Source organism: Aphidius gifuensis, linkage group LG1, assembly GCF_014905175.1.
Source record: "Aphidius gifuensis isolate YNYX2018 linkage group LG1, ASM1490517v1, whole genome shotgun sequence".
Taxonomy (NCBI): domain Eukaryota; kingdom Metazoa; phylum Arthropoda; class Insecta; order Hymenoptera; family Braconidae; genus Aphidius; species Aphidius gifuensis.
The window spans coordinates 15,831,605-15,855,944 of record NC_057788.1 but is presented as its reverse complement, the minus strand read 5'-3'; the positions used below and the strand labels follow the sequence as shown (position 1 = coordinate 15,855,944).

General features: G+C 27.4%; 1 protein-coding gene across 8 annotated transcripts in view; it reads left to right on the top strand.

Annotated features, from left to right (window-relative positions):
* The first annotated feature begins 1,910 nt into the window (after positions 1–1,910).
* The window catches only part of LOC122849530 (voltage-dependent L-type calcium channel subunit beta-2), a 34,968-nt gene continuing 12,538 nt past the window's right edge, over positions 1,911–24,340 (top strand). For 3 of the 8 annotated variants that reach the window (XM_044148315.1, XM_044148260.1, XM_044148251.1), the window contains exons 1-2: positions 2,072–2,923; positions 14,360–14,458. In XM_044148315.1, coding sequence (XP_044004250.1) covers positions 2,672–2,923; positions 14,360–14,458 — 351 coding nt within the window. In that variant the 5' untranslated portion in view covers positions 2,072–2,671. Of the gene's footprint in view, positions 2,924–14,359; positions 14,459–18,245; positions 19,097–20,339; positions 21,348–24,340 lie in introns of those variants that run through there. The other 5 variants (XM_044148296.1, XM_044148286.1, XM_044148269.1 and 2 more) reach the window with 4 other exon arrangements.

Below are 24,340 nucleotides of genomic sequence, written 5' to 3'. Positions count from 1 at the left end.
TGAAGTGCAAGGAATCAAGAATATAATACAAACTAAAAATGAAAAGAAATGCGCGCGCGCACATCATCAAGTAAGAAACTAATACTAGTACATTTTTTACAAGCATTACCATCAGCAATAGAAACAGCAGCAACAGCAGCAGCTAGTACAAAATATACCCGAGCTAACATACATCTACCCCCCCAAAAAAGAAAAAAAAAAAAAAAGTCATACGACACACCGAGAAAAAGCATTAGCGCACCCTTCTTCATGTTCCTATCCTTTCGCTTACCTTTTCTACTTGGCAGCCGCGCACGATTGTCATAATTCCCCTCTTTCTCTTTGCATTATCCTATCCTATTAATTTTTTATATTTTATTATTATCCATTTTAGCATCATCATCATATTCTACTTTTTACTTTAGTTTTTGATTTGGAAATTCCTAAATGATCTATATATATATTGTGTGTAAAATATAATCATCAAATTGTTGTAAATTTTACAGTCTGGACACGTGACTGATAGCCAGTCAATGATAAATTTATCATATTTGACATGCACATACATACATATTAGTTTTGTTTTAAAGAATAATAATTATATATATGATTTTTAATTTTATTTGATGCTTGTTATTTTTTTTTTCTTTTTAATTTAGCAAACTAGTGAAGAAAATATATTGCCACATTAAAATATTGACGTTTATCAAATGGGGAGATTTAAAAAATTTACCTTTTTTGTCATTTTTTTTTTTTTTTTGGAAATTTAAATGATATTGTATAGCGCGCAATTTTTCAACAAAATGGAGCACAGTTCAATTTCATATTGTTCCTTGAATTTAAAACAAGGATCGCAATTGAAATAAAAAAAAAAAAACACATCGTGTTATATATATATGGTTTTTTTTAATAATATTATCGTTGGTATCAGTGACATGCGCTTTTCAGTTAATCGATAAAAGACATTCCCAGGTTTCGCCATAATATTGTGACGTCATGATTATACCGAGGCAAAAGGGTACGAAAAGCCTCGATCAGTGACGAGTAATATCGAAGAATACCGAGGGTAAGCGAAACACGAAGCCAACTGTGCCACCCTTATCTTTTGGTTGGTGGAAAATCCAAGCAACATAGTCTTCATCGTTTTACCTCTGACGTTTCATATAAGTTATAATAATTATAAATAAAAATAAAATAATATTTAATAAATAAACATATTTTGTACCTTCCATAATATTCAAAAAAAAAATAATAATAATTAAAAAATCATCCAACATCATCGTATTTAAATTGATAAAAAAAAAAAACGAAGAAAAAAAAAAAATTCAGTACAAGTGTAAAGTGGATTTGAAAAAAAAAAAAAAAAAAAAATTATTCTTATCAAATTTTAATTGATTTTTTTTTATTTTTAAAACTATATATTTTTATTTCTTTTTTAGTCTGTTCTTATTTTATTTTTTCCGTGGTCTGATTATTAATTTTAAATTTATATTTAAAATATAAATTTATTTATACATTGACTCATATTATCGATAAAAAAAATAAAAATTATATAATTAAAAAAAAAAATTCATTGAAAGTTAAAAATAAAAAAATTAATTAAAAATCATAGTTTTGGTGATAACGTCTTTTTTGTAATAACAATAATTTTTTTTTTCAGTCTATTTTATTACCATTAAAAGTGTCAAGTTAATAATAATAATAATTTAATAAAAAGTTTTTTAAATTGTTTATATATAAATATTTAATAAAAAATAAAAGTATCAGCCGGGTTTAAGTAATTCTAGTCTCAGCTGAGCAACAATATAGGTGAGCGCGACCTAAAGCCCTACATTTTCAAACCTAACCTCTCCAATCGAAATATTTTTTTCAATTAATTCGAAATCGAAATGCCAATAGTGTTAAAATAAAATATATATAAAATTTAATGATATCATTATACGAAAAATAAAAAAAAAAAAACAAAAATAAACGATTAACCAAATAATTCTTAAAATAAATGCAAATAAAAATAAAATATAACAATATTAATAATAAATTATTTTGAAAAATAAATTTGTGAAAAAGTATATAAAAAATTCAAGTGGTGACTCGTAGATGGGAAAATCGTCCCCGCGAAAGCGGTTACGATAATTGGAGCCCAGTTTATTCGTTATCGGAAAGAAGAAGAGGCGTGGTGTTGTTCAACGAATCGCCAACAGTATTATTATCATCAAATTCATCAATCGGTGAATGTGACGAAGAGGATTATTTAGAAAACGTAGAGAGTTTTGGCGTTCATCATTACGGTGATGTCAATTATAAAAATAATTACAAGTATTCATTACGTAAAGAAGAAGAAAAAGAATTTGAAGATAATAAAAATATATCGAAAAGGCTATTAAGATCACCAACAACAATAACAACAACAAAAGCATTAACAACGGGTGTATTATCAACATCTCGTGGACGCAGTGTGGCTGGAACTTCATCAGTTGACGGTGAGGGAGTTGGTGGAGGTGGTGGTAGCGTAGGATGGTGTGACCTACGTCGTCATCCCGCTCGACGCGGAACAAGCAGCGGTGACCGTGGCCACGGAGGTATTGGTATTGAACGTTTGCTACTTGATTCCGATCAGGACGACGACGAAGACGACGAAGTGGTGGAAGGTGTGGGGGCGGAAGGGGAAGAAACGGTGGCGGATCGGCTGGCAATGTCTAGACAGTCCCGTATTATTGGAGAACGTGAATATCGAGATCCAAGAGATCATAGGGATCACATTATTAGAGATCCAAGGGACAGGGATACATCAACTACTGGTGGTGTTGCTGGTGCTACTGTTACTGGTGCCGCCACCGAACAACATTCAACATTGAGAAGACAACATCGTGATACTGATTACGATTACGAGGGACCCAATGCATCTGCAATAACTGCTACTGCTACATCTTCTGCCCCAAATCAAGTGAGTTTATTTATTTATTTATATAGCTATAATATTAATACATATCATCTTTATCTATCATCAGAATATTAACATAAACAAAAGACTATTTTATTTTTGTGATTTTTGGCTCATTATATATTTGGAGAATTATTGGCTGTAGTTTTACATGTGTCCAATCATGATTGGCCGGCACCAGTATCCAAATGATACATCCAATTTTATATATACATCCGAGATATGTTTCAAAACTTTACACTTTGTATACATATTTAGCATATATATGTTAAGTACATCATCAATTTGTTACAATAATAACTTATAATAACTTAATTTTCAGTATAGTATCGATATATACTTGATACTGTGCACTAAAAATAACAAAAACAAAAAATCAATAATAAGAATTTTTGCTCAATGAAAAAACAAAATTTATACTATTGATGAGGATTATTTGAATAATATAGCGGAAAAATGTTAGTTTAGAAATTCGAAAAAGCTTTTATATATATATATATATAACAAAATGCATCCCAAGTTGGACCCGGTTTGGTGAGAATGTAGGTCAGTATACACAAGCCCATGCTTATATATATTTATAAATATATATATATATATGTGAGGGCTAAACGAGGAAGGTGCGCGGCTGTATCAGAAAGTAAAGGGATAATATTCTCGCTGACGAACTGAACGGGTTTCTTCATTTATTTCGCACGTGCCCTTTATCACCCTATCATCATCATACGTCATTTATTTTTTTTTCTCTTTTTTTCACTTTTTTTCAAAGCTACGACATAATAACATATACATATATATATATATATATATAAATATATACACACGCGTATATATACATACCAAAAGGCTAGATATAATTATTCTGGTATTTTTAAGGATACATATTATAGAGTTTCATTTTGGTGTATATAGAGAAAAAAAAAAAAAATAGACCAGTATTATATATGTTGCACTTGTACACCTGCCCAAGTAGGTAGCGTGTGTATAAATAAAAAATAAAAAAATATAATAAAAGTAGGGGAAAGAGGAAAAAGAAGAAAAAAAAAAATTAGCGACACATTAGCCCTTAAGCGAATCTACACGAGAGAAAAAATATAGAACATGAGTGCTGTAAAAAAAAAAAAAAAAAAAAAAAAAAACGCCCAAATTGTCGAATTATTTCAATTCCCGGAATAAGATAGGATACGTCTGACCTACGGCTTTAATTGTCTTTTGTGTCGTTTATATTTATACATGTGTTCTCAGAAATACCAGCAAAAATCAACTTAAAATCCTTCAACAAATATATTTATTTTTTTATTGTACACAGACAATTTTTTTTTTTTTTTTTTCGTTTTATGCTAAATAATTTTTATCTATAATTTTTCGATTAGTTAATTTATTGTTTATGTCTGTTGTTGTTTTAAAAAACTTATTATTTTTTTTACATTTCTCACAATATTATTTAGATTTTTAAAATAGATTTCTCTAGATATTTAATCATTTTTTGGAGCAAAAATTTTGAAAAAATCAGGGAAATGACAGGTAAATGTAAAATGATGAAATATTTTTTTGGTTTCATGCAAAACGAGTATATACTATATAAAAAGTCGAACCCAATCACCTCTCCCCCTTCACTCGGTTAGTTACACCGATCTTTCGGTGTTTTTTTTTTTCATTTTTTATTTTTTTCTTTTTACCTCTCCTTCAAAAAAATCTGGTCATCTTTTAGATGTCTCTGATGACCATATGACGCCATGTATGTATTGTACCTCAAGGTGCGTACCAGAAATTGAACAGGTTCTTTTGGGTCAAACAATCCTAGGATAAAAAGGGGCGTTTTTTTTTTCTATTTAGTTGCTTTTTTTTCAATTTTTTTTTTTTTTTTTCATATAGATGCAACAAAATCTCCAAGGATTCAATGGATTTTAAGACACTTCCAAGTATTTTAAGTTTCTCTGCAATAAAAATGTTTTACTTTATCATTTTATTTTTTTACCTTTTATTTTTTATCTCTTTTTTATTTTATGTGTTTTTTTTGTTTAGTGCAATTTAAATGGAAGTGCCCCATCGTAAAGGTTGTTACATTTTGTAATTTTTTTTTTCCATGTCGAAAAGGTCACTTGTTCTCTTCTCTCTCAATAAATAATCGTATTATCATTATTATAAGTATAACTGAAATAAAAAAAATAAATATATCGCGCCTCCTGACGCATTGAAAAGTCAAAAATAATAAAAAAGTAAGAGAAAAAAATAAAAAAAAAATTGTTAAGACCTATGGGTGGCCGACTAATAAAAGAATTTATGTAGCTCGTTACCTGGTACGGTTTTCTACGAAATTTAAAGGCTGATTATTCGTCCGGATCGAAACGCAACACATACTCATTTTTAAATACGTAAAAACCAGATAGGCCAGGTAGGTGCAGGACGCGATTAACTGAATTCATGAATAATTTAATATTGTATAAAAAATAAAAATAAAAAAGGAGTAGAAGAAATAAAAAGAATAATAATAAATAAAATGAAATAAATTGTAAAAAAAAAAAAAAATGGTAAAGAGGATAAAGAATAAAGAAATAATGATAAAATTAAAAAAAATTATTACTGATGGTCACTGGTAAGTGTAAAATAAATAAATTCAGCAATATATCATTACGTGATTGAAAAAAAAAAAAATAATAAAAAAAAGTTTAATTATCATCTTATATTTATAAATATATATGCTAAATATGCACCAACTATTTTGTTTCTCTATATATAAAAAAATCTCTTTACTATTTCATTTATTCTTCTAAAAAAATAAATATTAAAAAAAAAAAAATATACATGACCTTTTTCGATTTAAATAATCCCCCTCAAGTTGCACGTATAAATTTTTACATACTTATCGAAAAATTCAAGACTGGTTTTTGGAGGAAGAAAAAAAAAAAAAAAAAAGGATGAATAAATATAAAGTTAATAATATTTTATATATTAAAAAAATATATATATAAGAAGTCTTACCTATTCGCGTCATTACTTTTAACATTAAGTCAAAAAATAAAAAATGAAAGAAAAAAAAAAAACGACTTACCGGTCGGACCGTTAAAAAATCTTGGTAGATAAAAATCTATCGCATCTGTCCATAATAAACCAATGGAATTCTCAAGATCGTCGAGGCATGAAAATATCCCGTGACCATTAATACTTATACGAGAAAGAGTGATTGGTCTTGTCTACATATATTTTTTTTTTTTTTTAATTTTTATCTCCGTGCGACAATAACACTTTACCCATTACATATATTTTAATTATTTCTATTTATTTAATTTTTTATTGAATTTAATTATATAAAATTTTTTTTTTTTTGTGACGTTTAAGTTTACACATGATGATTTTTGTTTATTTAACAAAACTTATTTATTTATTTATTTATATACTGGCCGTGGAAATAATTACTCTTCGTTTCTCTGGAAATTCGAAAAATTCGGAAAAAAGCTCAGTAAGTTGCAGAGAAGCGTAGTAAATCAAAGATTGATCGAACATATAAGCAAAGAAAATAAAAAAAAAATAGACAATCGAATGAAAAATGTCGAAAAAAAACTGGAGTAATATTTACGATTTACTCAGTTTTTTTTTTTTCGATTTATTCCAACTTACTCCGAATTACCAAAATTCTCAAAATAACGTAATAAACCAAAAAAAAAAAAAAATATCAAAGTGAAGCACAAATCTTTTAATCGCTATGGTTTTTATGAACACTTTAAAAAACACAACAAAATAATTTATCGATAATGTACAGCTAATAACAAAATAAATTTCAATAACAACAATTGGAATACTAAATAATCATAAAGCTTCAGAAATAATCGAAAATGAAAGAGACAAAAAAGTTAATTTTTTTTTCCTGTAATATAATATGACAGAGGGTTAATTGATAAAAAATCTATCTATATGAAATAAACCTTCATGAAATAAACAAACCAAATTTTTCGTCACATGACCAACACACCCAAATAATAAAATTAAGTCTCTTCGTCGGAACAAAAAAATGAATAAAAATAAATAAATAAAACAACAATTCCCTCTCACTCTCAATTCACTGATCAAGGTGAAAAAGCGAATAATAATAAGAGGAAAAAAAAAAAAACTATTTGAAGATTTGTCGAAATAGAAGAATGTAGCCAAAGTACTGTGACTAAATAAGAGAAGGGGAAAAAAGGCTCCATAATGTAAGATCAGAGTGAACCAAAGACGGAGGGTGGGTGGGTGGGAGGAAGGGAGGAGGTACGGTCAGGTAGACAGACAAGCAGGTAGAAAAGTAAGGTAAGTTTTAGCTATATACCCAAAAATATTCTTCTTTTTAACGCACATATATACATGTGGCAATGGTTTGTGCTCATGGGTGTTGCCTTGTTATTTGTGGCTTATATTATAGTAGTAAGAAAAGCGTGTGCACACGTCTGGCTTTATACATATATATGCCCAATATATACCTGTATAATAATCAGTGAGGCACCTCAAATGAAATAAAGAAGAAAAAAAAATAATTTGAAAAAAAAAAAAATAATAAAATTTAGTATATTAAAAATAATAAAAATAAAAGAAAAAAAAATACAATGACGATTCATATACACATATATATATAGATAAATAAGAGAAAGGAGAAATTAAAAAATAAAAATATATGTATGGTAAGATATATATGAAAAACGATGAAATATTTTGTTCTAAAAAGTTTTAATTCACGTATAATAATAATAATAATAATAATATCTATCTCGATTTCTGTAAATGTTTAAAATTATATACATATAAAAGGTTAAAAAATAAAAAAATAATTTTATATGATAAATATGATTTTTTTTTTACTGTCTTACCTTTTCTATACTAGTCTGTTGTTACAAAGCTTTTTTGGATGTTTTTTTTTAAATTTGTTCGTCCAGTTTTCGTCCTTCAGGTTAATCTTTTCTTCTCTTTACTCTTCTTATTTTGTATATACAAGTCCCTGAATGATTTCTTTGTTTCATTTTTTTTTCATTTACTTCTTGTCTCGTTCTCACCTTTACTTTTTTTAATCTCTCCTTTATTTCTAGAAATATTACGCAGTTGCTTCACTTTTATTTTACCTATGTATAGACAACCTATCTACCTGATGCTAACTTTTGTCTGCTGATGCTATTTTACTTCTGCCATAAGTTTTCAAAAACAATACTATACTACAATATACTACATCATAACCCTCTTTTGATCGTTCTTCGATTTCTTATTTTATTTTATCTCGGGTATTTTTATTATTCTTTTCTGCTTCTACATATTCATCTTCCTCTTCTTCTTTTTTTCTTTTTCTTCCTCCACTTAAACTATTTTTTTTATTTTTCTAAACTAGATTACTCTTCTCGGCGCAATACAGTGTGTGTTCTGAATGCAAGCATATATTATTGAGACGCTAATGGGCGGTAGCTTAAGAACTCTAGAATTATTTTTACGATAATGTATACAAAATTTGTAATGTTGTAGAATTTTTTACTTATACTATCATGGCACCAGTTAATAGACACTCGCCAGTTTATAGACGGTTTGCTATTATTCCGTATAATTATCACGATAATTTATATTTTAACTCGCAAATTTTTGTTTTAAATATTTCTTTATACTTTATTTTCTTTTTAAATTTGAACAGTGACACTCAAACGACTATATATATATTATGTGAGTTGCCGTAGTCAAGTGATTGCTGCTGATTGATGGACGTATTAGCGTATAATATAATTTATAATCATCTTTATTACGTAGGTGAATTTGTATTGAATTTGTCTAAGAAAAAAAAAAGTGTCGTAGCTCCTTAGCCAATAGACCTAGAGACTTCATATTATGATCAAAAGAAGCGTATTTTTAATACCTACAATTCGTATATTTTCGTTTTTTTTAAAAAGTAATTATTAAAGCCGTAAATGCTAAAAATATCAAATTTGTCATTTTGTCTTTTTTTAAAAAAAATTAATAACTCTTAAACTATCCATCCGATTAACTTCCACCGACTAGTTTAAAGTTTCATTTTATTTTTATCTACAATTTGCCGCAAATATGAACGCGATATCTTTAAAATTGACAAAGATATTGATGATTAATTACAAAATTTTATTTTCGGAGTCACGGAACTGATTAACATTGGAATCTGTCAAAATTATATTGAGGCAGATTAGTCGCACGAAGTTGGCAGCCCTGCTCAGTAAAACGCACTCACACAGATGAACATATGTTTATAATAATATTCCGTAGTAAACAAAACGACATAACCTATGGGCAATATGACATTTATTTAAAAAAAAAAAAAAAAAAATGAACCAATTAATAATTGCACATGACCCACCGGAGTATTGAAAATTTTAATTTTCGTCACAAGTGATTTTGTTCGATCTTAATTTATGTAAAAATGTTTGAATTTTCTTATCATATCAAAAAAAATTTTAGATAAAAATTTTATGAATATAAATAATGAAATCTGGTTACTGGGTAGTTTAATTTGATCTGGGGCCAGTATCCAGACGTCACATTGCACCATCTAATAACCTAATAATATTGACAACGGAACCTAGCTTTATTTGACATATTTTTGGAGGAAAGCTTTCGATAGCTACACTGAGAAAAAAAATTGCTGTAATTGAAAAAGATTTTTCTTCATATTAGCAAATTTTTTCTTGGAACTTTTTTGTCTTAAGTTGAAAAAAAAAATAATTAATTCGAGAAAAAATGTCTTATTTTGAAAAAATATTTTTTTTTCAATTTGAGACAAATTATTTTTTTTTTGAAAAAATATAGAATTAACTTAAGAAAACTTGTGATAAACTTAAGGATATTTTGTCTTTTGATTTGAGGAAAAATTTGCTAAAAAAAAATGACATATACGTACCTCAATTTGCAAGACAATAGTCATTCGATTTAATAGGCAACAAGCGTTCAAGTTGAGAGAAAATTTGCTAAAATAAAATAATATATACCTCAATTCAAAACAATATTGATTTTTTTTATGTAAAATATTTATTAATTAAAATAACTTGAGAATTAAATTAAAGCAACAAACAATCAATTTGAGAAAAAATTTGCTAAAATAAAATGACATATTTTGAAAGCTTTTGAAACTTGTCTAGATAAGTCATTCAATTTGAAGCAGCGAGCGATCGAGTTGAGAGTAAATTTGCTAAAATGAAATCAAAATTTGCTCTATTTATATTATTATTCACTCAACTTAAATATGTTTTTTTCTCAACTTAAATGATTTTTGTCTCAACTTAAATTAATAAATAATTAAAAGTTGAAAAAATACATTTTTTAATTGAAAAAAAAAAAAAAAATGATTATTTTTCGTTCACTGAGAACTTTATTTCGCTTTTTGTTTATATCATAGTTTTTTTTTTTGTAAATCACTGTGTTCCGAGCGCGATTCGAATCTATCTCCCTAAAAATAATAATTTTTTTTTTTTTACGGAGGCTACGAGTCGAAAGGCTCAGCCGCAGTATTGGATTTATCCCCCCAAAAAAAAAAACGTTTATAACTTTTAAACTAATTGTCGTAAAGACTTTGGATTTGTCTTAAAAGAAGCGGCTTTGGAAATTCTATCGCCCCTTATAAAAAAAAACATTATCTATTCGGCCATTTTTTTTTTTTTTTTTTCACGAAAAATACCATTTGTACGGGAAAAATTTATTTGAAAAAGTTATAGAATTTTGAAAAACGATTATTTCAAGCTTAATATAAAACCTCTGCGACTACTCCATTTTGAGTTATATCTTGTGCCGTTTTCATTTTTTAGGCAAACAATAACTCGTGATGAAATGGTGTTAAAGACTTCATATTAAGCTTAAAACATGCGTATTCGAAAAATCTATCGCCTCTCCGAGAAAACTTTTAACTATGAATCACAATTTTCATAAAAAATTTTAAAAAATCGTTTTTTTTTTTTTTTTAAATTTAGTTTTTTTAAAAAAAAAAAAAAGCGACTGAACACATAATGCTTTTTCTTATGAAGGGTGATGGAGTTTCAGAAGACGCGTTGTTTGAGCCCAATACGAAGTCTCTACTACAATTTTATCAAAAGTTATTGCTTTCCTAGTTTTCGAGTAATTTTTGGAAAACGCTCTAACTTTCCACAAAATCGTCCTAGATACTTTGTATAAGACTTAAAAAGCATGTGTGGTAAAATCCTATAACTTTTACTCAAAATTTTTTTCAAAAAAAATTATAGTTTTTATAAAATTGTAAAAAATAGAATTTTTGAAATATTTTTGTGATTTTTTTTTCAAAAATAGAAAAAAATTGACCATTGGAATCAGGATAAACCCTTTAAGGGGCGATAGAGTTTTGAAAACCACGTTTTTTGAGCCTAATTTGAAGTCATTCCGTTGATTCTAACAAAAGTTATAGCTTGCCTTAACTCGAACGAAAAAAAAAAAAAAATTGATTTTGAGAAAAATAAAAAAAAATGTACTATTATTGTATTGTTACTTTTAAAAATCATTCAACAGATAAAATTTAACACGGCCCTAGCCGGAGTATTGAAAATTTTTCCCTAACAAACGTTACCAGATCGTTTTTTGATTAAAAAATGTATTGTTTTAACTTTTGATTATTTATTAATTTGAGTTGAGACAAAAATCATTTAAGTTGAGAAAAATAAAACATATTTAAGTTGAGTGAATAATGATATAAATAGAGCAAATTTTGATTTCATTGTAGCAAATTTTCTCTCAACTTGATCGCTCACTGCTTCAAAATTCAAATTGAATGACTTGTCTTTCAAATTAAGGTATATGTCATTTTATTTTATAAGTTTTTTCTCAAATTGATTGTTTGTTGCTTTGATTTAATTCTCAAGTGATTTTAATTAACAAATATTTTACATAAAAAAAATCAATACTGTTTTGAATTGAGACATATATTATTTTATTTTAGCAAATTTTCTCTCAACTTGATCGCTCGTTGCTTTAAATTGAATGACTTGTCTTTCAAATTGAGGTATATATCATTTTATTTTAGCAAATTTTTCCTCAAATCAAAAGACAAAATATCCTTAAGCTTATCACAAGTTTTCTTAAGTTAATTCTATATTTAAAAAAAAAAAAATAATTTGTCTCAAATTCAAAAAAAAATATTTTTTCAAAATAAGACATTTTTTCTCGAATTGATTATTTTTTTTTTCAACTTAAGACAAAAAAGTTCCAAGAAAAAATTTGCTAAACTGCGGCAATTCATCAACTTATATCAACAAAAATGCATTTTGGTTCATTAATGCTTCATCACTAGTAAAAAATACAACTAGGATAGAATAACAATATTAATATATAAGTATTATTTTTGTTTACATTCGTTTGAACAGTTTGGATTTTACAAATTTGCAACTTGCAATGAGCTAATAATTGTTTTTTACTGTCAAAGAAAAATGGGAATATCATTATGTCAATAAATTAAACGATATAAAAACAATAATTAAATAATTTTCTTTATAATTATGATAAGTGCAACTATTGAATTTGCCATCGGAAATGTAAGATCGTAAATATAATAAATATATATATCAAAACAAAATTGAACCAATAGAATGTATTCAGTCTGAAGTCAACAGAAGGGATAATGCAAAGGAAATCGCAAATTTTGAAAAAAAAAAAACAAAAAATCACGCTTTTGTATAACTTTACTAACGCCAGTGGGTCCAGCTCCTGCATAATTTATGAATTCATTTCATCAAAGCACAATCTATATTTTGTAAAATTAAAATTTCTATTAAATAAATTCAAGGTCAGTATTGGTCGACAAGTAAAAATTACCTAGCAATTTTGACGTTGGTCAGATGGCGCCTGCCTTCGTGACTAACCCACATTATACACTCTCAAATAAATAATATTAGAGAAAAATGTAAAAGAAAAAAAAAAAAAACAAAAAACAAGTATTCGAAATTTGTTGGTTAAACTTTTGACTTGTGTTGTGTTTTATATAGATTTTTACCCATTGCAAAAATATGTCTTGGGTTTATATAAATATATTTTTTTTTTTTTTTGTTTCCAAAACTCCATGGGTACTCGCTTCTTTTTTTTCCGGTTCCTCTATTATTCCTGGAAATTATATACCCATACAATCATGTTTATATATACATAGACATATACACTCTCTGTTTCTTTTTCATTTTTGCCTCTTTTGCCCCTTCATTCTGCCGGCGCCTTTTTTTTACTTTTATATATATAATACATGTATATATATACCCCGGCTATTAAAGCCAACGACTTATATATAGAGGTGTGCATGGCGTTCAAGGTCCTGCGACCGAAAAAAAATAAATTCTTCTACGAGTATAAAATCTCATCCTTTGCGTGACATACAGAGGCAGACAAACAAACTTGAGTTGTTACAAACGAAAAGCAATGGAAAAAAAAAAATCAAATAAAAAACGATATAAATAAATTAGCAAAAAAAAATTGATCTCAATGCTCCAAAAAGTAAAAGAGAAAAAAAAAAAAAAGCTTTAAACGGAAAAAATTGATATATTCACATTGCACAAATAAGTCAATGAATTACAGAAGGAAAAGAAAAAAAAATAATAATCTTCCAGTAGTAATACACATCACGTATATCTAAATCTATTGTGTACATGGTTAAAATGGCTTTTTTATAAATTTCATCATGATGGAATGTATTATAGGGGTAGGTATATAGAAGCTTACATACATATACTGCCAAGAAAATGCATGGAAAAAGAAAATAAAAAATAAAAAACCACCAAGAAGCTTGCTTGCACTCACGGGGGTAGTGCAAGATGAGTATTCGACTTTGAAATTGCCTCTTACTCTGAAATCTTGCTATGTGGTTGGTGTGTAAGCATACGATTAAAATAGAGGAGGAGGTGAAGGCAAAAAGGGTGTTTAAGGGGGATAAAGAAAAAAATAAATAAATAAATAAAAAAAAAGAAAAAAAATTCACATTTACAAATGACCAAAGAACCTAGGCGGTCGAAATCGAGAGCGGATAATATGTAAAGAAAAGAAAAAAAATGGTTGTACATGTGCATTGTGTATGTATGTATGTTGGGTATATATGGGGAATGATGGGATGGTTGAAATCGAGGGGATTGGACAAGAGCCACGGTCCGAGTAGAGTGACGAGGGTATGATGTTCTTCTTAATATCCAAAAGCAGGTATATACCTCACTTGTTCATTTTTTTTTTTTTTTTCTTAAAATTCCAAAAAAAAATGTCTCTCACTTACTCTCGTTACATTGAGTTAAAAAATTCTTTGTAAAATAAAAAAAGGGGATGAAGCTTTGGAAGGAAAAAGATATGTTTGGCTGAAAAAAAAAAAAAAAAAAAGATATATGTATATATGAAAGTATTGAGTCATGTGATTTTGATGCTGCTATTGACGGAACGGTTAAATTAATAAAAATATAATTTAAAAAGTTATAAAATATATCTGATGGTCAAATATTTCAGGCAAGAACTAATGGAAGGGCTTACGTACTCGCTGAGAAGAGTCGTGACGGCCTGCATCAGTTGGTCAATTTGGGCGTGCCCAAAAGAAGACACGTTGTTGTAAGTAAAAATAATAAGAAAAAAAATATATTCTTGCCAAGAATTAAAATAAAATAAAGCACATAATTAAAAAAAAAAACTTTAATATGTTCATGAAAGCTTGATTGATTAATATCTTCACGCCTATAGCACTGGAGTGAAATTTTTCGGTTTCACAAGTATATATATGTTATGATCTGCTTCAAAAAAACTTTGCACCTATATATATGTAATATTAAATATTTTGATTTGTTAAAAAAAATTTGTTTATTATAATTTACTTAATTTCTTAGAAACGAAAGCCAAAATAGCTGTGCTCAAATCACTCAGTTTCCATTCACATTTTCTATATTTATTTCTTTATTTTTTCCAGTTACTTTTCTCTCTTTTTCAATTTCTCTTTCCGTTTATAGTTTCTTTTTTTATTCTTCGTTTGCATTTTTTTTTGACCAGTTTTCTTCTAGACACTTTCATCTCAATGCAAATGATCCTTCCATTGTATGCACTTCAAGTCGGTTAAATGCCTTGATCTTAAAGATGAAAAAAAGGAAAAAAAAAAGAAAAAATTATCTACTCACCTTGGTTAATCTTAACCGAGATCATCACTTGCTCTATTGTCCAAAAATCTTAAAAAATAATGCCTTAAAAGTTCATCTACAGACTTAAAAAAAAAAAAAAAAAGGAAAAAAAAACAATTTTTCATTTATTTCTCAATGCGAAATTTCTTACCATCGCATATGTGTCTTTCCCTCTGAGATTTTTTTTATTTTCATTAATATTGCGGCTTTGCTGATTTTTTTTTGCATTAAATTTTTTTTTGTTTTACAAAAGACGCGCGCCAACAGGCCCTCCTATTCATTGGCCTGCTATGCGCCAAAACAAAACGAAAGAGTGCACGAGTTTCAAGGATAACAACTATAAGTTTCCCCCCAGTTCTTTTTGATACCTATATACTTTTTAATACCCATATAAATATATATATATATATAGAAAAAAAACGTCAACTGAACTCGTAATAATTTTAAGTTACTAAATATTCAAAATATATTAAAATAATAATTAACATTATCATGAAATATCTACATTGCACAATATTATTATTAATTATTATAATTTCAATGCTGGATCAAACTTCTTTTTTATATACCTAACACAATTTTTGCAAGAAACCATTTTCGATTAGACTTGTATTTTTGCCATAATCAAAATGAATTCTTCAATTCGGGTCACTCTGTATATATATATATATAAACATTGAACATAGAGAGAACATACTCATAATATATATTCTAAATTAAATACGATCAATAATTTAAAGTTATAAAGGAACACGTACAGTACGCTAAAAGTTCTCAATGAAAATCTCAAGGGACACTCTAGAGTAAAAAAAAAAAAAAATTGATCCATAATATCCAAAAAGATAAATAAATTACCAACAAATTATTATTATTTTGAAATTTGTATAAATATATACATGTTTACATATATGACGCCATCATGTCATAATATTATATTCATCAAAATTAATATCAAGACAATGCAATATATATATATTCCATGAAACATTTTTAGACCATGAATAATCCATCTGTGCTTAATTCCAAGGAATTTTGAATCTTGCAAGGTGTTTGGTATTGTTAAAAGTTGGAGTATATACACACACACACACTTATATATATACTGAAGATTGGAATTATATGTGGGTTAATAAAAAAGAATAACTGAAAGGAGAAATAAAATATTTGAGCAAGCAGACAAGGTGCAGCATATAATAAGTTTTGTTGTGTTGCGATGAAGTGCGGTGAGGTGAGGTAAGGTGAGAGACATATGAGCAATGGCAGACTGTGGCTCTGACGAAGGTGGACATTGGTAAAAAAATAGAAGATTGAGTGAGTGAGCAAGAGTAGAGGGGGGTCAAATAGAAGCCATCATCAGAGTAGAGAGAGAATCTCAATCGGGTTGGCAATGACGTACTGACCTTGACTAGGCCCAAAGTTATGGTGGGTTGGGGTGGATTGGCTCACTCTAAACTTATTTCTACCAACAAGGCCCTATATTATTTTCTATTATTATTATGATGATTATTATTATTATTATTATTATTAATATTATAACCTTTTTTTACTGTTGTCTTTCTCACTCTTTTAACCATCAGACCCCGTAGTTCTGCATTCGCAGACTCTTAGCATCAAGGACACCACAAAAAAGTACATTAGACGAAAACACGTTGCCATTATACATCAGCACAACACCGCGGGCTATATATAAGTTTAGCCGTGTTTAGCCGGTCCTACAGGGCTAAAACCCACATATCCGCTTACCAATTTTTTTTTTTTTATACATGTCTGCATTAAAAGTTATAGCTCTTTGAATATTTTTTATTTTTATTAAAAGTAAAATTTAACTATTATATTAATTACATAATTTATTTAATTATTTATTGATATATTTTTTTGTTATAATTATTTGGATTTAAATTAAAAAATTATTTTGTCAAAAAAATATTTATAAATTTATTAATTTGAGAGGAATAAAAAATATGAATAAATAAATTTATATATCATATTATATTATATTATATATACTACACTCTTATATCCTTGGCTGAATATTAATTTTTGAGTGATTTTTTTTTTTGTTTGTTTTAAATTATATGCAAATCTCGAGTGATGTTTTATTTAATTTTAGTTTTAGTAAATATTTTTTGCACATGTGCAACTCAAATGAATATGAGTCTAGTCAAGATCAAGGACAAGTATATACACACTTAGTATATATATACACTTTTTCTACCAGTTCACAGTGATGACTAGACTTTTTAAATTTTTTATCTTATTTTATTCTTTTATTTTTTCATACTTTGTTTTTGTACTTTTTTTAAAATTTAAAACCGTGTGGAATTAATTGCATTTTTTTAAAAGTACATATACAAGCGCAAACACATATATTTTATATATATATTTAGATATACATATATTGTATGAATATATATGTATACTTGCTGACATTCCCGGCGACTACATTGACTATACTTCGGAGAGTGTAAAATGTGTAAACGGGTTTCCATTTGTGGATTTGTTGGGTTAACTTGCTTTGGATGATTGGTGTAAAAATTTATTTGTAAACTATTTTTTTTTATCAATTCTTATATTGAATCGAGGAAAGAAAAATTCAAATGACTTTTTTTTTTTTTTATAAAAAACCACATCGAGGTCTGCAAATATTTGTCTAAATTACTCCGAGTTATTCTGCAGTATTACTCCGAAAATCCAAAAAAAGTCCGGTAAAATATTTTTACGAGGGTTATTTGTTTAGATGAGAAAAATGACATTATTTATATTTATTATTAGTATGATTAGTATCATTATTCGTATTATTCATAATTTTTTTTCATTATTAGTGAAGTTTTTTTACAATTTATTTCTTTCATTAATCGTAATAAATATGATTTAAATTCTCAGATTATTTTTTTGGATAAATTTCTTGCGTCTAAACTCAGTAAAAAAAAATTGCCACCATTTCAAGCTTCCAACAAGGCAACATATTATCAATTATTAGATCTACAGATATATTTTATTCATAAATTTGATGTTTAATTTTTTTCAAAATTGCGCTGACCAACGGCATCTTGCGGGCGCCATCAGAATTTCAAGCAATGGATTTACTGCGATCTGTTGTACCCTTAGGCTCAATCGGTCAAGAAAATCAGTGATGAAAAAAAAAAAAAAAGTGCCTATCAGAATATATATATTATATACATATATGTAGAAGAAAAAAGTTATATTTAAATTTTTTTAACTTTGTCTTTGGCAATAAAAATGAAATAAAAAAAATATCTAAAAGTCAATGAAATCTTGAATATTAAAATAATTTACATTATCATCATTGCTAGTACATTCTTGTATTTTACGAAACTTTTTAGTGTATATATAAGGATTTTCATTGAATTACCTTAAAAAGAGATCGAATTTATTTATCAGTATATGAAATATATAAGTGGTGGTATAAAACAAAAAGTCAAATGAAAAAAAAAAAAAAAAAAAAAAAGGGTGTGTGATGCGTGAGGTCTAATAGTTTGGCAAAGAGCGGTTTATGAAAATGTATTTTTAGCTGATGAGGTTGCGATGCGTTCCAAAATCATTGGTCTCAACCAAGGGCTAGACGTAGCTGCTCAGTTTGCTCGGTGAAACTCGTGTTTGAACTTGGATGTTCGTGTTACATCAACCTCTACGTCAAATTATTTTCATAAAATTAATCAAAATATAAGAAATACAAATTGATAAAAAAAAAAAAAAAAATTACAATGTGCACAAACAAATAGTTTACATACATATTATAGCAATGAATATCAAGATTTTCAATATGACAAAAATTTTCAATTTAATTTTTTTATTTTATTTTAGTTTTTAATTTATCAACTGAAAAATAAGTATACATAAAAAAATATTTAATTATATATTAAATAAAGTAACTTTGAAAATAATAAAAATGAAAAGCTGACAATAGCTTAGATAATTCTACTTGATTTTTTTTTTTTTTTTTTATTGTTCAATTGTTTATTTATTTATTTATTTTTATTAAATCAAAATAATAATATTGTATGTGAAGATGGCATATCATTTGCGAAGACCAACATACAAACCATTTGGCAAAAGAAAGGTACTGAATATATTATAATTCAATAAAATTCTAAAATTTAATAACATACGTATTTTAAATAATAAAAAATAAATTTAACAGCGATATCATTTTGATGTTATTTATTCCTAAACAATTAGTGAGTCATTCATTTATTTTTAAATCAGACCCAATGTTACAAAATAATTGTATATCTTTTTTCAAATTGATTAATGACACCTAGATCATATTTAACTGTCGACCAAGGATAATATAATATGCAGACTGTTTTTCATATTCAATTAATTTTTTCAAATAAATATATCTATCGTTTTAAACGTAATATTTATATATGTATAATAGCAAATATAATGCGTTGTTATATTTTTAATTAAAATTTTTATAACATTATGAGTATATGATAGCGAGTTATAATCAGCTGCGAGACACGTGACATGTCAGGTAATTTCTTGAGATAAATACAATTGAATATATAAATATACACGGATCGATCAAGTTTATTTGGTGGGGTTAATTTTTGCGGTATATATTTTATACTGCTACCACCTTGCGGTAGAGACAAGAAAGGACAATTCACATTTTTATATCGAAAAGGTACAAATTTATACATTTATACTTTGATGATATAATAATTTTAAAACATAAAAAATTAAATGTGGTACACTACTATGTTCGTTTTTTAAACTCGTTGCTATATACAATTGTATACCAATTTTTATTATATCATTATAATATTATTTATATTATTATAATTTATTATTATTTAACAAACACAAACAGATGATCATTTATTTATTTACTTATTATACCATTTTGAATTATTTTTATAATTTAAATACTAGACTAAGTATAAGTTGTAATTCAATAGTATATATAACTTCATAAATAATTCAATATAAACTATACATTTGGTTTAATTACAAATAAAAGTTAAATTTATAACATTGATTTTAATAGTTTAAAATTATGTCACATATAATATATAATAGAAAAATCTTCACTGTTTTATATTGATAAAAACACATGAATAAATAGAAACATAAAGATATTGAAGTAATAATAATAATAATAATCAAAATAATAATAGATATCCTATATGTAGTGGCACGAGTTGGAATAATAGCCGAGGATCTAGTTCATCTAGCCGGGAAAAACAAGGGGTCGTTGATTCAATCGTCGACGCACGAGGCCACATAACAACAGCGCATGTTCAACCACCCCAATCACACCAGACAAAATATCTATATAAAGTATAGAATACACATATACATGCATTGACTTGGAGAAAATTTCACGTCGACGCTTTACAAATTCTATATAACCATGGCATACAATCGTTGCCTCTCCCACAGTTACGACGTTTTAAATATAAAAGAAAAACATTTCTTAGTTTTCATTTGAATCATTCATTTAATTATTAAGTAATTTTATTTATTAATTTGACAAAAGAAACAAAAAAAATAAGAATAATCATTATTCTAAAATATAATTATACAAATTATCGTGTTAGTTCAATGATAAGTGTTTATCAAAAATTTGTCTTCCCTAATTGTAATTAATTTCACCGTTAAGTGCCGAAATTTTACAAAAAACAAAAACAGGGTACAAATTACAAATTAACGAAAAAAAAATACAGTGATATAAATAATATAAATTAAATAAAAATTTTTTCTATCAAATGATTTATCGATAAAATAATATATTTATTATAAAATAAAATGCAATTATTTTAAAAACGTGATAAAAAAGAGAAAAAAAAAACACAAACACAAATTCTGAATGTTCTTTAGTGCGGATAATAGGGATAGAAAAAAATTGGATGATAAAAAACGAGATAAAGGAAGTAAAAAAAGAAAGAAAGCGCAATGCGGTATTATCTCATAATAATTTAGATATTTTTTTTTTTGTTTTTTCAATTCTATAAAAAAAAAAAAATATTACTAAGCATAATCAACTAAAATAATGCAAGTGGGAATTGATATACAGTGTTTTTGTAAATAATAATAATAAAATAAGGTGTGAATATTCTAACTATATTTAAATCAATATTGATAAAAAAAAGTAGAATAAAATAATATTCATGTAATTAAAAGGTAAAGAAAAAATAATAATATATTATTGAAAATAATAACAAATAAAGACGATCAAACAGATAGATAAAAAGAGTAATAAAAAACGAGAGAGTGCTGCGCATGTTATTGTTGATGATTGCGTATTGGCGATGATAGGATACAACCAGCACAATTCAGGCTACAACAAGCTGTTTACACAGGTATGCTTATATATGTATATATATATATATGTATATACGAATAGCCACATGATAAATAAATAAAAAGGAAAAAAAAAATAAATTTTATATAGAAAAAAAAACTTAAGGGTAGGTAGGTAGTACCTCGACCTCAATACTTATTTCCGACAAATAATAAAATTGTAACTCTCCTATGGTGAAAAAAAAAGTAAAATATAGTCGAACAAAGTCCTCGAGCATCGAGGCGTGTGTTTTTTTATTCGATCGATTTCCATGAGAACACGAAAATTGAGAGAGAAAAAAAAATGGGAAACAACTAGAGCAAAATAAAATAGAACATAATATTAAAAATTATATATATTTATTTTAATTAACAATGTAATTTGAATGTATTCAACATTATTATTAGTCTTTTTTTTTTTTTTTTATTTTTTTATTTATATATCCCAGACTAATATTTTTAAGACTTTTTTTTTTCTTTGTTCTGCAATTGTATTCATTTATCCAGTTTTCAAGACGATGCAGAACGTTTTCCGAAAAAATTTTTAAAACAATCATCCTTCACCGTTTTTATAGAAACGGCTTTCAAAACTGCAAAAAAAAAAAATTGTAACAGGACTTGAACCCAGGCCACTGGCGTGTAGTTTTAGTGTGAAGACAACTTTACCAATTTTTCAAACAAAAATTTAATTAAATATTAACATTACATCAACTTTTATCCATGATATGCTAACTTTAGGTACAGGGAAAGAAATTTTAACTAAGAATTACAAAGGTGGAAAAATTACAAGACGAATAGTAATAACTGCGTTGCTGACAGTTCCTTCGTCATTTGTTGAAGTTATTCGTATATAAATAATTTTTACTCTAAAGTTTAGTAAAAATTTGCACATTGACAACCCGAGTAGAAACTTGTTCAGGATAGCCTGAACACTGATCCAGGCCTGATCAGGATATCGTAAGGCTATCCCTATTCAGGTAACTCTATCACATCCTGATCAAGCCTGGATCAGGCACCTACATCTTTTCCTTAATAGGGATAGCCTGATCCAGTCCGGATCAGGACTTGATCAAGATAAAAGTATTAAATTTATTTAATTTTTAAATAATTTCATCTTGATCAAGTCCTGATCCGGACTGGATCAGGCTACCCCTATTAAAGATAGAGTAGGAATGGCCTGATCAGGATAGCATCAGGCTATCTGTATTTTATCCTTAATAGAGTAGCCTGATCCATTCTGGATCAAATCTTGATCAAGAAAAAATTATTGAATTTATTTTTTTTTCAAATAATTTTTTCTTGATCAAGATTTGATCCAGAATGGATCAGGCTACTCTATTAAGGATAGAGTAAGGCTAGCTGGATTTAAAATGGATATAGAAAAAAGTATCAAGTTTTGCGTCTTTGAATTTTACAAATTGCCTGATCAGGATAGCATCAGGCTATCTGTATTTTATCCTTAATAGAGTAGCTTGATCCATTCTGGATCAAATCTTGATCAAGAAAAAATTATTGAATTTATTTTTTTTTCAAATAATTTTTTCTTGATCAAGATTTGATCCAGAATGGATCAGGCTACTCTATTAAGGATAGAGTAAGGCTAGCTGGATCCAAAATGGATAAAGCAAAAAGTATCAAATTTGCGTCTTTGGATTTTACAAATTGCCTGATCAGGATAGCATCAGGCTATCTGTAATTTATCCTTAATAGAGTAGCCTGATCCATTCTGGATCAAATCTTGATCAAGAAAAAATTATTGCATTTATTTTTTTCAAATAATTTTTTCTTGATCGAATGGATCCAGGCCTCTATTAAGGATAGAGTAAGGCTAGCTGGATCCAAAATGGATGAAGAAACAAGTATCAAATTTGCGTCTTGGAATTTTACAAATTGCCTGATCAGGATAGCATCAGGCTATCTGTATTTTATCCTTAATAGAGTAGCCTGATCCATTCTGGATCGAATCTTGATCAAGAAAAAATTATTGAATTTATTTTTTTTTCAAATAATTTTTTCTTGATCCAGTCTTGTTCCAGAATGGATCAGGCTATCCCTATTAAGGATAAAATAGAGATGGCCTGATGCTATCCTGACCAAGCAATTTGTAGAACCTATGAGGACAAAAAGTTAGTACGAATTATCGAATGCCTCAATGGCCGAGCGTGTCAAGTACTAGCGTTGTAATCCCGTGTCGAAGGGTTCGAACCCCGGTCGTAGCAATAATTAGTTAGGTAAATTATCAATTAGGTCAGTTTGTAATAATAAAGTTTATCTGTATTCTGTTAAGCGTTAGATTTCAAATTAAAAAAAAAAATAAATTTGAAATTATTAATTTTTTTTTTTTTTTTTTGAATAAATCATGTATCCTGATCCAGTTTTGATCCGGAATCTGGATCCATTATGGATCATGTATCTGTACCACAGCCTGATCAGGTATCCTGATCCATTCTGGATCCGAACCTTACGAAAAAGCGTTACATCCTGATCAGGTTCGGATCCAGTATCTGGATCCATTATGGATCATGTATCTTTACTACAGCCTGATCAGGTATCCTGATCCATTCTGGATCCAAACCTTACGAAAAAGCGTTACATCCTGATCAGGTTCGGATCCAGTATCTGGATCCAGATTGGATTTGAAATCAGGCAAGCCTGATCAGGGCTTGATCCGAACCTGACCTGAATTTCTACTCGGGAATATACTATACTAAGCAATAAAACTTAATTTATTGTTTACTTAATTTTATTGTAAGTTTTCTGAAAAAATTTACTATAACTTTTAGTAAAATTTAATAGATTGAAAATATACCAATAAAGTTTACTAAATTTTACAGTAAATTTCAGCTAAAAGTTTGACATAGTTTGACATTTTTCACTCCTAAGTTCGGTAGTTTGTGCTAGATGCACGGGGAATAGTATTCGATTCTCTGCAACATTTTCTTTTTTCTGTTTACACGCTCAAAACTCGAAAACTAATTGACAAATGAAAAAAGTAATTCTTGATAAATTGTTT